Source organism: Schistocerca serialis, chromosome 2 (genome assembly GCF_023864345.2).
Source record: "Schistocerca serialis cubense isolate TAMUIC-IGC-003099 chromosome 2, iqSchSeri2.2, whole genome shotgun sequence".
NCBI lineage: Eukaryota > Metazoa > Arthropoda > Insecta > Orthoptera > Acrididae > Schistocerca > Schistocerca serialis.
In genome coordinates, this window is record NC_064639.1 from 930574379 (window position 1) to 930589945 (window position 15567).

The window sequence follows — 15567 nt, forward strand, 5'->3', positions numbered from 1 at the left end:
GCATCAATTTTGTTAAAATTCTTCACATCACTCTCTTAGGTATCTACTTTTCTGACAGCTAATTTTCTACTTTAGGTCGTTCCGGTCGCATATTATTGTTTCGAACCGACGATAGTGTAAATACTGTAAGCGGAGAATAATTATTCTCTCCTTTCATATATGCAAAACTAAAACATTTATTTATTTAATCTGCAGGCATTTCTGGACTTCGCTATAGTCTTATTGCGTTGTGAACTTCCTACATACACCACCATTCGCGAACACCACTCGATGCTTTCGAGATTATCCACCACACTATTTATGTACATCGTGAGAAATAAAGACATACGAGACCTCCCCCTGAATACCCGAAATTACTTCTACATCTGACGATTTCGCTCCCTAAATGATGGCACATTCAGTGCTGTCCGCTAGGTAGTCCTGAATACAACCAAGAAGCTGTTACAATATTCCGTAAGCACAGGCTTTATTCAGTACGTGACAGTGGCGAACTCTGTCGAATGAATTACAGAAGCAGGGAACAAGGCTCTCTCAATCTGTGCTCTCTGTCTTCTCGAACTCAGACCTATCGAGATAATGTTCACAGGATCACTCTTTGCGAACTGTCGCTGACAATATTACACTCCTGGAAATGGAAAAAAGAACACATTGACACCGGTGTGCCAGACCCACCATACTTGCTCCGGACACTGCGAGAGGGCTGTACAAGCAATGATCACACGCACGGCACAGCGGACACACCAGGAACCGCGGTGTTGGCCGTCGAATGGCGCTAGCTGCGAAGCATTTGTGCACCGCCGCCGTCAGTGTCAGCCAGTTTGCCGTGGCATACGGAGCTCCATCGCAGTCTTTAACACTGGTAGCATGCCGCGACAGCGTGGACGTGAACCGTATGTGCAGTTGACGGACTTTGAGCGAGGGCGTATAGTGGGCATGCGGGAGGCCGGGTGGACGTACCGCCGAATTGCTCAACACGTGGGGCGTGAGGTCTCCACAGTACATCGATGTTGTCGCCAGTGGTCGGCGGAAGGTGCACGTGCCCGTCGACCTGGGACCGGACCGCAGCGACGCACGGATGCACGCCAAGACCGTAGGATCCTACGCAGTGCCGTAGGGGACCGCACCGCCACTTCCCAGCAAATAAGGGACACTGTTGCTCCTGGGGTATCGGCGAGGACCATTCGCAACCGTCTCCATGAAGCTGGGCTACGGTCCCGCACACCGTTAGGCTGTCTTCCGCTCACGCCCCAACATCGTGCAGCCCGCCTCCAGTGGTGTCGCGACAGGCGTGAATGGAGGGACGAATGGAGAAGTGTCGTCTTCAGCGATGAGAGTCGCTTCTGCCTTGGTGCCAATGATGGTCGTATGCGTGTTTGGCGCCGTGCAGGTGAGCGCCACAATCAGGACTGCATACGACCGAGGCACACAGGGCCAACACCCGGCATCATGGTGTGGGGAGCGATCTCCTACACTGGCCGTACACCACTGGTGATCGTCGAGGGGACACTGAATAGTGCACGGTACATCCAAACCGTCATCGAACCCATCGTTCTACCATTCCTAGACCGGCAAGGGAACTTGCTGTTCCAACAGGACAATGCACGTCCGCATGTATCCCGTGCCACCCAACGTGCTCTAGAAGGTGTAAGTCAACTACCCTGGCCAGCAAGATCTCCGGATCTGTCCCCCATTGAGCATGTTTGGGGCTGGATGAAGCGTCGTCTCACGCGGTCTGCACGTCCAGCACGAACGCTGGTCCAACTGAGGCGCCAGGTGGAAATGGCATGGCAAGCCGTTCCACAGGACTACATCCAGCATCTCTACGATCGTCTCCATGGGAGAATAGCAGCCTGCATTGCTGCGAAAGGTGGATATACACTGTACTAGTGCCGACATTGTGCATGCTCTGTTGCCTGTGTCTATGTGCCTGTGGTTCTGTCAGTGTGATCATGTGATGTATCTGACCCCAGGAATGTGTCAATAAAGTTTCCCCTTCCTGGGACAATGAATTCACGGTGTTCTTATTTCAATTTCCAGGAGTGTATTTTCCTCCAAAACGGTATAATATGCGAGGAACAAACATGCTATATAAATCTGCAAAGCAAAAAAAAAGATTTCAGCAAAATGAGACCATAATTACTTGTAACTGTCGGATGGACCTTATTGAATTTGACTTAAGTAAATTAGTCAAATCAATTAAACCTGTATTTAGATAGCGATGTGAACCCCTGTCCTCCAGAATACGGAACCAGTATCTAAGTACTGTGCCACATCATTTGATAAAGAATAGACTTTCACTTACTCCTCAGGCCGAACTTGTCCCTCACTGCCCTTACCAATATTCATCTACCGATCTGGGTTACATTTCTCTAGCATTGGTAGGCCCTGGAATGTGCCTGATTCTGTCTGGAGAAAAGAATCTTAAAAATGATACCGGTGCTTTAAACGAGCAAATGAAGTTGAGCAGAATAATTCCAGAAATAACGTTCTAATCGTATAGGACTCTTTCAAGCATTACTATTGGTAGGGATACCTGTCGTGGAACAAAGCAGATAAAAAATAATGTAAGTAGCAGCATTAAAAGATGAAGGACAAATGACGGAGGCTGAGTTACCTCGAACAATGTGATAGCAGAATTATTGGAGTAATTACCTCAGAATTTCCATTTCTTTTGCTTATTTCACATCGAATGTTTCGCAAAACGGAGGTAGGATTGTGTTCGTAAAATATCAAAGAAAACAAAATTATTATTGGCACAAATAGAAGTAGCAGGTTCTAAAGTTATAGACAGTTGTATGGATCCGAGCACTGGAAAACTACGAGCGACAATGCAAGTAGAGGAAATTCCTAAGAAATATTAAGGGTTAAAGAAAGCCTGATAATGGGATACTATTTTAAAACTGCCAATGAAACCAATTTTGAGTAAAGTGTAGCATAAATAAGACAAATTGCGAAGCATGGGTGTACGCATACTTTTTTTCGTACGATATGTTCATTGTATAATACAGTTTCATCTACGTCCAGTATTGTGAGGAAAGTTCGAGAATTTTATGGAAGAAACGACATAATTTTCGTTCCATCGAAGTGATAATTTTCAACGTAATTTCCAGTGGTATGCAACTAATTTTTCATTTCTTATGCAACTTACTATTTGAGTATGGGGACGACAATTTACCGTTTAGCTACAGACGAAACTGTGAAGGTACGAAATTAGCTGCAGCTAGATGATAACTGAATATTTTAAATGGGAAAAACCCAATGAAAGAAAGGAGAAGCACAGAGCAGTCAGACTCAGTCCTATTAGCTTTTACTTTAACCTAAAAGATAGGTACAATGGCAGTTTGTTTTCTGTAAATAGAGTAAAGCAGTTGCACCTGCACAGTAGGTTTTTGTATTACGTTTAACTTCAATAGAGGGCGTTTGTGTGTTTTATTTAATGTGCGTGGTTAAATCAGCCTTGTCATTTTAATCTTCGCTATTTCACAGTGATGTCAACTCATCTTCAGAAAAATTGTTTTTAAGGACTTTATTTCTTCTATGTTACACTACTGGCGATTAAAATTGCTACACCAAGAAGAAATGCAGATGATAAACGGGTATTCATTCGACAAATATATTATACTAGAACTGACATGTGATTACATTTTTACGCAATTTGGGTGCATAGACCCTGAGAAATCAGTACCCAGAACAACCACCTCTGGCCTTAATAACGACCTTGATACGCCTGGGCATTGAGTCAAACAGAGCTTGGATGGCGTGTACAGGTACAGCTGCCCATGCAGCTTCAACACGATACCACAGTTCATCAAGAGTAGTGACTGGAGTATTGTGACGAGCCAGTTTCTCGGCCACCATTGACCAGACGTTTTTAATTGGTGAGGGATCTGGAGAATGTGCTGGCCAGGGCAGTAGTCGAACATTTTCAGTATACAGAAAGGCCCATACAGGACCTGCAACATGCGGTCTGAATTATTCTGCTGAAATGTAGGGTTTCGCAGGGATCGAATGAAGGGTAGAGCCACGGGTCGTAACACATCTCAAATGTAACGTCCATTGTTCAATGCGAACATGAGGTGACCGACACGTGTAACCAATGGCACCCCATACTCACAACGGGTGATACCCCAGTATGGCGATGACGATTACACACTTCCAATGTGCGTTCACCACGATGTCGCCAAACACGGATGCGACCATCAAAATGCTGTAAACAGAAACTGGATTCATCCGAAAAAATGATGTTTTGCCATTCGTGCACCCACGTTCGTCGTTGAGTACACCATCGCAGGCGCTCCTGTCTGTGATGCAGCGTCAGGGGTAACCACAGCCATGGTCTCCGAGCTGATAGTCCATGCTGCTGCAAACGTCGTCGAACTGTTCATGCAGATGGTTGTTGTCTTGCAAACGTCCCCATCTGTTGAGGGTGCACAATCCATTACAGCCATGCGGATAAGATGCCTGTCATGTCGACTGCTAGTGATACGAGGCCGTTGGGATCCATCACGGCGTTCCGTATTACCCTCCTGACCCATCGATTCCATATTCTTCTAACAGTCATTGGGTCTCGACCAACGCGAGCAGCAATGTCACGATACGATAAACCGCAATCGCGATAGGCTACAATCCGACCTTTAACAAATTCGGAAACGTGATGGTACGCATTTCTACTCCTTACACGAGGCATCACAACAACATTTCACCAGGCAACGCCGGTCAACTGCTGTTTGTGTATGTGAAATCGGTTGGAAACTTTCCTCATGTCAGCACGTTGTAGGTGTCGCCACCGGCGCCAACGTGTGTGCCGTGTGTAAATGCCTTGAAAAGCTAATCATTTGCATATCACAGCATCGTCTTCCTGTCGGTTAAATTTCGCGTCTGTAGCACGTCATCTTCGTGGTGTAGCATTTTTAATGGCCAGTAGTGTAAATATTTAATGGATCATGTAACAACCATGATATGAATGACTATGCTAGGTTTTAGCTTCTGACGAATTTCAGTTTGGTATGTAACTGTATTTTATGTATTCGATCTTCAACAACATCTTTTTAATTTTTTAATTTTTGTTTTTGAAGTTGTGTAGTAATATTATATAGGTTAGTTATGTGATCGTGTTAATGATCGTTTGCATAGCTTTGGATGGCTCACTCTACCACTAAGATATGAGAAAGTACATTGTAATTTGGCATTCCTTGCATATTTCAAAGTGATATGAAAATGCTTTTCGATTTGACATATTACATAGGAAAGGCTTTTTAAACTGCTGTATTTAAACAAAATTCTGTTAGTTAATTCTTAACATAGAGGGCGTTACTTGTACTACACGACGTAAGCTAAAGCTGTTGCACTTGCTGTAAACAACCGCCCCAGTGTCCCCCTCCCTATATACATATGGGAATATATGGTGACATGAACTGCCGTGACTGGATTGCTGCTATTGGATATCGTGATGTTTACTTATTGTCATATGTAAAGTGAATCAGTTTTGATTCTATAAATTTTCCTTGTATTTTAGCTCTGAAGATGACTATTTATAGCTGAAAGCTAGATTCGCAAGAACAATAAAAGCTAATGAGATTGCGACTGAGTGCTGTGTGCCTCACCTTCCTTCTACTCTACGGTCGCTGTACAAAACGGTTCCTGATGGAATGAAAGTTGGCCAAGGAAAGGAGTCCAGAGGGAAATAATCCTTAAGGTATAGAATTTGACTTCACGCTAATCTCCCTTAATTTCCTTCGTGACACTGCACCGCAGACGTAGGTACAGCCTCGAGTTACATGTGTTGTAAGAGCTACTGGCCTATTCATCTGCATCACAATAGCTTCTTTGTGAGGGTACTCGTGCTGTATTTCCATGGGCACACACTGAATTAAGAAGCACCTCCAAACTTGAATAAACACATGGAGTATACGCTGACACCTACGAAATCATTTTAATGAGCTATGGGCATATTCTTCAGTAACAGTAAAGAAAAAACTGCCTATTTACAGAAAAATAGCAACTAATGAAAAGACCTATGGTTATTTCATTCAGGTGGTATGTAAGAGTAAACATCTTCAAAGCGTCTATACAATGTTAAAAGGCGTTTCTGATAATGAAAGTCATGCCAGAAAAATAGAGCATTTAAGATTCAACTTCTCCAGTATACACAGACTGCAATTGCTCGTAGTGATACTGGCGTCAATCAGCTGTATCTGAATCCGTCAATTCTTGTACTACCATTTCTCGGTAAGGTTTAAGTTTTACTTTTTGTTATCATATGCTACTGAAACAATATACGGAATTGTTAAACGGCACGATGATACTGACAGACCTTTTCCAAGGTCGCTCTTAACGAATCAAGTCGGCTGAAACCTATGCGTCACGTATCAGAGTCTAAAGAACGGCCACAGTGTATTTGGCGATAGCTGCCTACCTACCCGGCAGTGGTTCCACACAAGGTTGCACACAGTACTTGCGTCGAAAACACCCCGTGTAGTACGGGCTCTGAGGTGTAATGAAACTACGCCCCCCGTTCCACATTCCCACTTTTATACAAATGGTTCACCCAAATGGCTCTGAGCACTATGGGACTTAACATCTATGGTCATCAGTCCCCTAGAACATAGAACTACTTAAACCTAACTAACCTAAGGACATGACACACATCCATGCCCGAGGCAGGATTCGAACCTGCGACCGTAGCGGTCGCGCGGTTCCAGACTGTAGCGCCTAGAACCGCTAGGCCACCACGGCCGGCTTATTATCATGCAGCACTGTTGCAGTTACATAAGTGATTGTGGATAAGAGGAGTAATATTTGAGAAGATGCTTCGCTGCGGTTATAGAAAACCGATAATTCGCAGCAGCCGCCAGTTCTGCATAGTTCTGCTTCCCACGAAGGATTCCGAAGATGGTTTTTGCAATGCAGACGTGTACCAGCATCTGTGTCTGTACACAAATATTTATCGAAGCTTGTGTGCTATGCACCACTAGGACGACGACACAGAAATGCGAGAGATGCAAATTCCTTCTGCTCTGGTTGCCATGTCAAATCTCGGGAGAGTGCTGGATGCAAATATGGTAAATAAGAACCGACAACGACATGCATAGCCTGACAAAAAAAGGGAAGCACTCAGAATACAAGGTCGGACGTCACTGCAACTTCGTACACGTACACACCATCATTAGAATAGCAATTCTCCGTGATAGGTTGAATGGCCTTCAAAGTGCATTACTGTCGTTCGTGTTAACACCTATTACCAGGATTGGTACCGTATATAAGGAGTATGTAGAGAGTCAGATAGTGTTTGATCACTGTAAAGAACACGGAGATACAACGTATTCGTGTATTATCTTCACCTGAGAAAGTTTGAAAGAGATCTCGATGTGGGTCTTCATTTGCCCAGCTGTTAGAATTGTCCAGTACCCAGACTTTAGGAGCTTTCGGATGTGACAGTCGCACGATGTTGGATTGCATGGGAACAAGAGGTCAGGCGTGCTCCTTATCAAAGTTCTTGTCGACTATGAATCACTATCATAAAGGAGTCAAGATGTGACATGAAGTGACGCAGGAGGTATGCGCCCGTTTTATGAAATTTAAAATGTTATGCATATGGACTGAAATGGCCATTGAAAATTTGTACCAAGGCCTAGAACTGAACTTGGGTTCCTGCTTACAAGGCAGGTGCGTTAGTCACTGAAGCGCCTTGGCACAGCGGTTCACACAACTGCATGGATTACCCTTCCACACCTCCCTTCTTAACCCAAATTCTCACTGCCGCTCCAGTCTACTTTAAAGACCCCAATACATAAAATCATATCTTTATGAGACCAGTAAAGTCTCCGAAATTGTGACATTTAATTTGCATAAGTACCTGAGCGCTATTCCAGAACATGAAGAGCTCGACTATTCTGTTCATGTGTAAGGGGGACTTTAAAGTAGACTATGGGCGGCAGTGAGAATTTGGTTTGAGGAGGGAGGCATGCTAGGGTAATCCGTGAAATTGTGTGAAACACTGTGCCATCGTCAGTTAGTGGCCAACACATTTGCCTAGTAAGTAGGAGATCCGTGGTCGATCCTCGGCTTTGGTAAAAATTTTCACTCCCGCTTCAGTCAATATACATAAAATCATATCTCTATGAGACCAATAAAGTCTCTGAAACCGTGTCATTTGATTTGAAATGTATAATGCTGACAAGTGCTGAATTGACGCTGGATAAATATGTAATAGTCAATGGATATGCGGCAACTGCTATACTGACGTGTTTCGAGTACCCTCATCTTCAGAATAACAAGTCAGGGAGAAGAGCTTTATACAGGAAGTATGTGGTCTTTCCAAAACGTAACGTACATTTTGGAATGTGTCATATTCACATGAGTCCATACTGCGTGTATAAAGTTCGTCTCCCTGACTTGACATTCTGAAGATGATCCTATTCGAAACGCGCCAATAAACCAGTTGCCTTACATCTAGTGACTATTAACAATGTAATGGCTTTATTAAACCCTTCTCAAGGGGACCAAAGCACACGTTCAGGCCAGAAGGGGTGTTAAGTTACATTCATAAGTGAGCTCGTTCCGTTAAGTTCTTCTTAAGTTTGACTCGATTTTGTGATCACTGCATAACATTACATACGCTCTCAGTCTGTGAATTTTGATTTTCGTTCCTCCTTTCATTCTGAACGTTTCATTTTTTTGCCGGACAATGTCTTATGACGGTCGAACAACTTGGTAAATAGATTTCAGTCCAACTATGTGATTAGGCAACAGTACGAATATGCAGCAAGTAATTAAATTGACAATTGTAAGAGAAATACTGTCTGACATTCATGGTTGTTGCAGGAAAAAACTCATCCTTGTTACATGCAACCGATTTGATGTTTCTTGGTAATAGTTGAGTGGAAAAAGCTTTGTGGGAAACTTCTCAATCATCAAGTGCCGCGACTCGGGAATCCCTGTGATTTTCTACGCAAGTGGCATTGTTTGGCGCATGTAAATCATTCAAAGGGACAATACGCACCAATTAGAAACTGAACTAGAGTTAGCTGCAGTGTTGGAGTAGGAATGCTTCTGACAACGCGGTCAGTAGAATACATCACAATGTAGCGATGTAAACCGAGGTAAGGATTCGTTGCCGAAATCATGTTGCTTGCCGTAACGAGCTGACGCGCTTTTCGTCATACCTCCTGTCTCGTTGCCACAGTAAAACCGTCCCATCAATGACCAACGAAATGACCATAACCTGAGGCACTTCAGCAGCGTTGCGGCAGCGGCACCTGAGGTGAACAGTGCAGAACAAGCCCACCCTGGTGCATACAGATACTGCCCGTTCAGCCAGGCTGGGCATCGATTAAATTGGTGTCATCAAGTCGGTATCAAATGCAGTCCGGAGTTCAGTCATGAGGCCGCTAAAGATCGTCCGCCATCCTAACAGGACCGCCGGCCTGGAGGTCCAGCTGCACCACTACTGAGCCCAAGATCGAACTGAGGCACACAGCCACCGATCCACTGGGCAATCAGCAACTGCCCCGACCCCATCAGAAGCAGATCATCTGACGTCAATTCCACAGACGAGATGTATGACGCGACCAACTAGATGAGAGTGTCTTAACTCTGGATGGTAGCGGAGCGGTTATGGATCACTTTGATTCCTCAAGAGTATCTGTGCTTCGTGAAGTTAAAAAACGAGACGTGTCACCGTTACCACAGTGAAAGCGGGTTCTACACACAAGGCTGAGGTCTCTACTTCTCACGTCCTATGTTTCTTCTTATGCATAGGTATATAGTAGAGATAACGCTCAGGAACCACCTAACTGAACGAACTGCAGAGGATTTCACCTAGGAGGCCGAAATGTTTGAAAATAGTTTACAAAGAGACGACATTTATGTCGACCGGGAGACCACGGAGACCGGTTGGTTTGAATATAACTTCATTATCCCACACAATCACATTTGTTTCTACGAAATGACCAGATCTGCCCCCTTCGCCCATCCTCTCGTAATTAATAACAGGCTGTGGTTCAGTCCCACCACTACGGAAACCACGTTATTCCATTGTGTCTTTTAACTACACTGGTGGGCATTACGATTGCCACATGATGAATACGCCAAGAAGTGCGAATAAATTAATTTTGGTTACTAGGTCGCGTCATTATAAGACATTAAAGCCACTGACTTGCCGATGTTTCGACCGATTTTGCAGCGGTGTTCTTCAGCGCGGTTAACTCCCCTGAATAGGATCGCTGCAAAGTCGGTCGAAACGTCGAACAGTTGTTTTAGTGTTTTATAATGATGTGGTGTAGTACCCAAAATTATGTTATTTAAAATGACACTGGCCATAAAAGTCTTCGAACTTAAGGCAATAAGTGTGCTTTATGCCTACACGCATATGATTAGCATTTCAGCACAACCCCGAGAAATAGGTAGGAATAACGCTATTTATATCCCATAGTAAAGGAAAGATTATGCAGTGGGATTCTTACTCAGAAATCGCATTTGAACGTTATTTCTTTGTGAGAAGATCGTGTTATGCCGCGTGTAAGAAGGAGAAACATCTACACACATCAAAAAAAGTTTTGCATCACCGCGGTTCCCTGAACTCTTGAAGACAGACGTTGACTGTGGATATTGTATCACAGACACAGTCCCTTGGACGGTTCAGAGATGTCACTAAACCCTCTCAAAGATGTAAACAACCATGCATGAGCAGCGCATGTTAGACGGAGGGGTCAGACAGCCGACCAGTTCCGGTCATTCCATCAGGAAGGAGGTACACGGCTAGTGTTGTCTGAAGTTCAACCATGCCTAGACGGTCAATACCGCGGTTCGATCGTGTCCGCATTGCTACTTTGTGCCAGGAAGGGCTCTCAACAAGGAGGTGTCCAGGCGTCTCGGAGTGAACCAGAGCGATGTTGTTCGGACATGGAGGAGATACAGAGAGACAGGAACTGTCGAGAACATGCCTCGCTCAAGCAACCCAAGGGCTACTACTGCAGTGAATGACCACTACCTAAGGATTATGGCTCGGAGGAACCCTGACAGCAACGCCACCATGTTCAATAATGCTTTTCGCGCAGCCGCAGGACGTCGTGTTACGAGCCAAACTGTGTGCAATAGGGTGCATGATGCGCATCTTCACTCCAGAAGTCCATGGCGAAGTCCATCTGTGCATCCACGACACCATGCAGCGCGGTACAGTTGGGCCCAAGAACATGCCGAATGGGCCGCTCAGGATTGGCATCACTTTCTCTTCACCGATAAGTGTCGCATATGTCTTCAACCAGACAATCGTCGGAGACGTGTTTGGAGGCAACCCAGTCAGGCTGAACGCCTTAGACAAGCTGTGCAGAGAGTGCATCAAGGTGGAGGTTCCCCGCTGTTTTGGCGTGGCATTATGTGGGCACTTTCACCGCTGATGGTCATGGAAGGCACCGTAATGGCTGTACGACACGTGAATGCCCTCCTACGATCGATAGTGCAACCATATCGGCAGCTTATTGGCGAGGCATTCGTCTTCAAGGACAATTCGCGCCCCCATCGTGCACCTCTTGTGGATGACTTCCTTAGGGATAACGACATCGTTCTACTAGAGTGAACCCTATCGAACAAGGACAACGTGACCCATCAACCACCCTGACGGATCTACGCCGAATCGCCTTTGAGGAGTGGGACAATCTGGAATAACAGCGCCTTGATGAACTTGTGGATAGTATGCCACGACGAATACAGGCATGCATCAATGCAAAAGGACGTGCTACTGGGTATTAGAAGTATCGGTGTGTACAGCAATCTGGACCACCACCTCTGAAGGGCTCGCTGTATGGTGGTACAACATGCAATGTATGGTATACATGACTAATAAAAAGGGCGGAAATGATGTTTATGTTGATCTCTATTGCAATTTGCTGCACAGGTTCTGGAATTCTCGGAACCGAGGTGATGCAAAAATTTTTGATGTGTTTAATAACACAGGTATGAATTCGACAGGGCTTCGGTTTATCATCGTGCAACATTTCTACTTACACTGATCAGGATTCCTCGACTGTCATGAGGCCATGGAATCTATGGGTTAAGGAAAGTGATACTGACCAGTGTTGAGCCAACAGCAGGCAGTATTTAAGTTGCCCTGCGTGACTAACGCCAGAGAGGACCATTCGTTTCGCATAGCTGCTTAGGAATGTACAGCCACGTCAAACACCTTGAAACAGGAAATTAACTTGTTTGTAATAAGTCCATACAGATAGTGAGGCAATGCCTGGACGCTGGATGTTGGATGCCCAGTAATAACACCTCCTGGATATGCTTACAGTATCACGATGAACTTATCTGGGTGTGGAGGTTCCAAGAGGAACGAATATTGTCAGACAGCATTCGTTGTCGCCATATTTGCCCAGCACCTGGTGCGATAGTACTGGGTGCCATGGGTGCTCAAGATTGTCACCTCTAGTTTACAGATGCAAGTAATTTGGACAGCAGGCGATACATTTCTGACATGTTTATGGCGATGGCAGTGCCATTTATTCGGGGTCTCAGCAAGATAATCCAATTGCTACTTGTGTCCTGACGTACCTCAGTTCAGAAGGTGTTTGACTGTTGCCTTGACCAGCAAGATCCCCAGATATCTTACCCAAGGAAAAGTCTTGGAACTTATGTGTTACCGAGAGACTCACCGCCACCGCACGCCAGCCACTGCGACTGAATAACTCTGACAGAGTGTTGAACCTATATGAGTCGACGTAACCGAATCTTGATCCAAGTTCAACTAAGATGTATGATGAGTCAGAGTGATTATTACTGCCAAAGATGTAAGCTGTGTGTACTGTATTTCGCACTGTGTATGCCCCCAAATCACCTATAAAATTAACATATTCTTCCTGCTACATCATATTTGCACAATAAATGAAATTCTGTTATTTTCTATTCTTCCAAGTATTAGTATTTTAACAGTCAGCAGTGTATTAGTAACTTTTATTAAATTGTGATGTATAATGCCTATGAGCTTTTAATTATGCAATGGAGGAAGTAATGAGTAAAACTGCAGGCAGCTAATGAGCGCCCCATATTCGGTAAGCGCAGCTGCCGTGTTCACTCACCGCAGGCGCCCTCGTGTGCGACGTGCAGGCTCCTGTTGAGTAGGCAGGCCGCGCGACGCATCTCGCACGCGCTGGGGTACGTACTGCCGTCGGAGCCGCACACCGGCCGCACCTCGCCAGACTCCTGCAGATAAAAAACACGAGAATGTACCTTACTCACACGGAAAGGAAACAATATAATCTGGAGAAGTTTTTCAAACTCCAGACACTTGTAACAACAAGTTTATTAAACGGTAAATGACAAATCATTGCACCTAAATATAGGCCATATGACACTACTGGCTATTAAAATTGCTACACCACGAAGATAACGTGCTACAGACGCGGAATTTAACTGACAGGAAGAAGATGCTGTAATATGCAAATGATAAGCTTTTCAAAGCATTCACACAAGGTTGGCGGCGGTCGCGACACCTACAACGTGCTGACATGAGGAAGTTTCCAACCGATTTCTCATACACAAACAGCAGTTGACCGGCGTTGCTTGGTGTAACCTTGTTGTGATGCCTCGTGTAAGGAGGCGAAATGCATACCATCACGTTTCCGACATTGCTGCTCGCGTTAGTCGAGATCCAATTACTGTTAACAGAATATGGAATGGGTGGGTTCAGGAGGGTAACATGGAACGCCGTGTTGGATCCCAATGGCCTCGTATCACTAGCAGTCGACATGACAGGCATCTTATTCGCATGGCTGTAACGGATCTTGCAGCCACGTCTCGATTCCTGAGCCAACAGACGGGGACGTTTGCAAGACAACAACCATCTGCACGAACAGTTCGACGACGTTTGCAGCAGTATGGACTATCAGCTCGGATACCATGGCTGCGGTTACCCTTGACGCTACATCACAGACAGGAGCGCCTGCGATGGTGTACTCAACGATGAACCTGTGTGCACGTCATTTTTTCGGATAAATACAGGTTCTGTTTACAGCATCATGATGGTCGCATCCGTGTTTGGCGACATCGCGGTGAACGCACATTGCAAGCGTGTATTCGTCATCGCCGTACTGGTGTATCACCCGGCGTGATGGTATGTCGTACCACTGGTTACACGTCTCGGTCACCTCTTGTTTGCACTGACGGCACTTTGAACAGTGGACGTTACATTTTAGATGTGTTACGACCCGTGGCTCTACCCTTCATTCAATCTCTGCGAAACTCTACATTTCAGAAGGATAATGCACGACCGCATGTTACAGGTCCTGTACTGGTCTTTCTGGATACAGAAAATGTTCGACTGCTGCCCTGGCCAGCACATTCTCCAGCTCTCTCACCAACTGAAAACGTCTGGTCAATGCTGGCCGAGCAACTGGCTCGTCACAATAAGCCAGTCACTATTCTTGATGAACTGTGGTATCGTGTTGAAGCTGCATAGGTAGCTGTAGCTGTACAGGCCATCCAAGTTCTGTTTGACTGAATGCCCAGGCGTATCAAGGCCGTTATTACGGCTAGAGGTGATTGTTGTTGGTACTGATTTCTCAGGATCTATGCACCCAAATTGCATGAAAATGTAATCACATGTCAGTTCTAGTATAATATACACTCCTGGAAATTGAAATAAGAACACCGTGAATTCATTGTCCCAGGAAGGGGAAACTTTATTGACACATTCCTGGGGTCAGATACATCACATGATCACACTGACAGAACCACAGGCACATAGACACAGGCCACAGAGCATGCACAATGTCGGCACTAGTACAGTGTATATCCACCTTTCGCAGCAATGCAGGCTGCTATTCTCCCATGGAGACGATCGTAGAGATGCTGGATGCAGTCCTGTGGAACGGCTTGCCATGCCATTTTCACCTGGCGCCTCAGTTGGACCAGCGTTCGTGCTGGACGTGCAGACCGCGTGAGACGATGCTTCATCCAGTCCCAAACATGCTCAATGGGGGACAGATCCGGAGATCTTGCTGGCCAGGGTAGTTGACTTACACCTTCTAGAGCACGTTGGGTGGCACGGGATACATGCGGACGTGCATTGTCCTGTTGGAACAGCAAGTTCCCTTGCCGGTCTAGGAATGGTAGAACGATGGGTTCGATGACGGTTTGGATGTACCGTGCACTATTCAGTGTCCCCTCGACGATCACCAGTGGTGTACGGCCAGTGTAGGAGATCGCTCCCCACACCATGATGCCGGGTGTTGGCCCTGTGTGCCTCGGTCGTATGCAGTCCTGATTGTGGCGCTCACCTGCACGGCGCCAAACACGCATACGACCATCATTGGCACCAAGGCAGAAGCGACTCTCATCGCTGAAGACGACACGTCTCCATTCGTCGCTCCATTCACGCCTGTCGCGACACCACTGGAGGCGGGCTGCACGATGTTGGGGCGTGAGCGGAAGACGGCCTAACGGTGTGCGGGACCGTAGCCCAGCATCATGGAGACGGACGGTTGCGAATGGTCCTCGCCGATACCCCAGGAGCAACAGTGTCCCTAATTTGCTGGGAAGTGGCGGTGCGGTCCCCTACGGCACTGCGTAGGA

General features: G+C 45.8%; 1 protein-coding gene across 1 annotated transcript in view; it reads right to left on the reverse strand.

Annotated features, from left to right (window-relative positions):
• Positions 1-15567, reverse strand: part of LOC126456525 (agrin-like) — a 1113065-nt gene that overhangs the window by 289788 nt on the left and 807710 nt on the right. The window contains exon 8 of the mRNA XM_050092274.1: positions 13074-13197. Within this exon, the coding sequence (XP_049948231.1) occupies positions 13074-13197 (124 nt within the window). The remainder of the gene's footprint in view (positions 1-13073; positions 13198-15567) is intronic.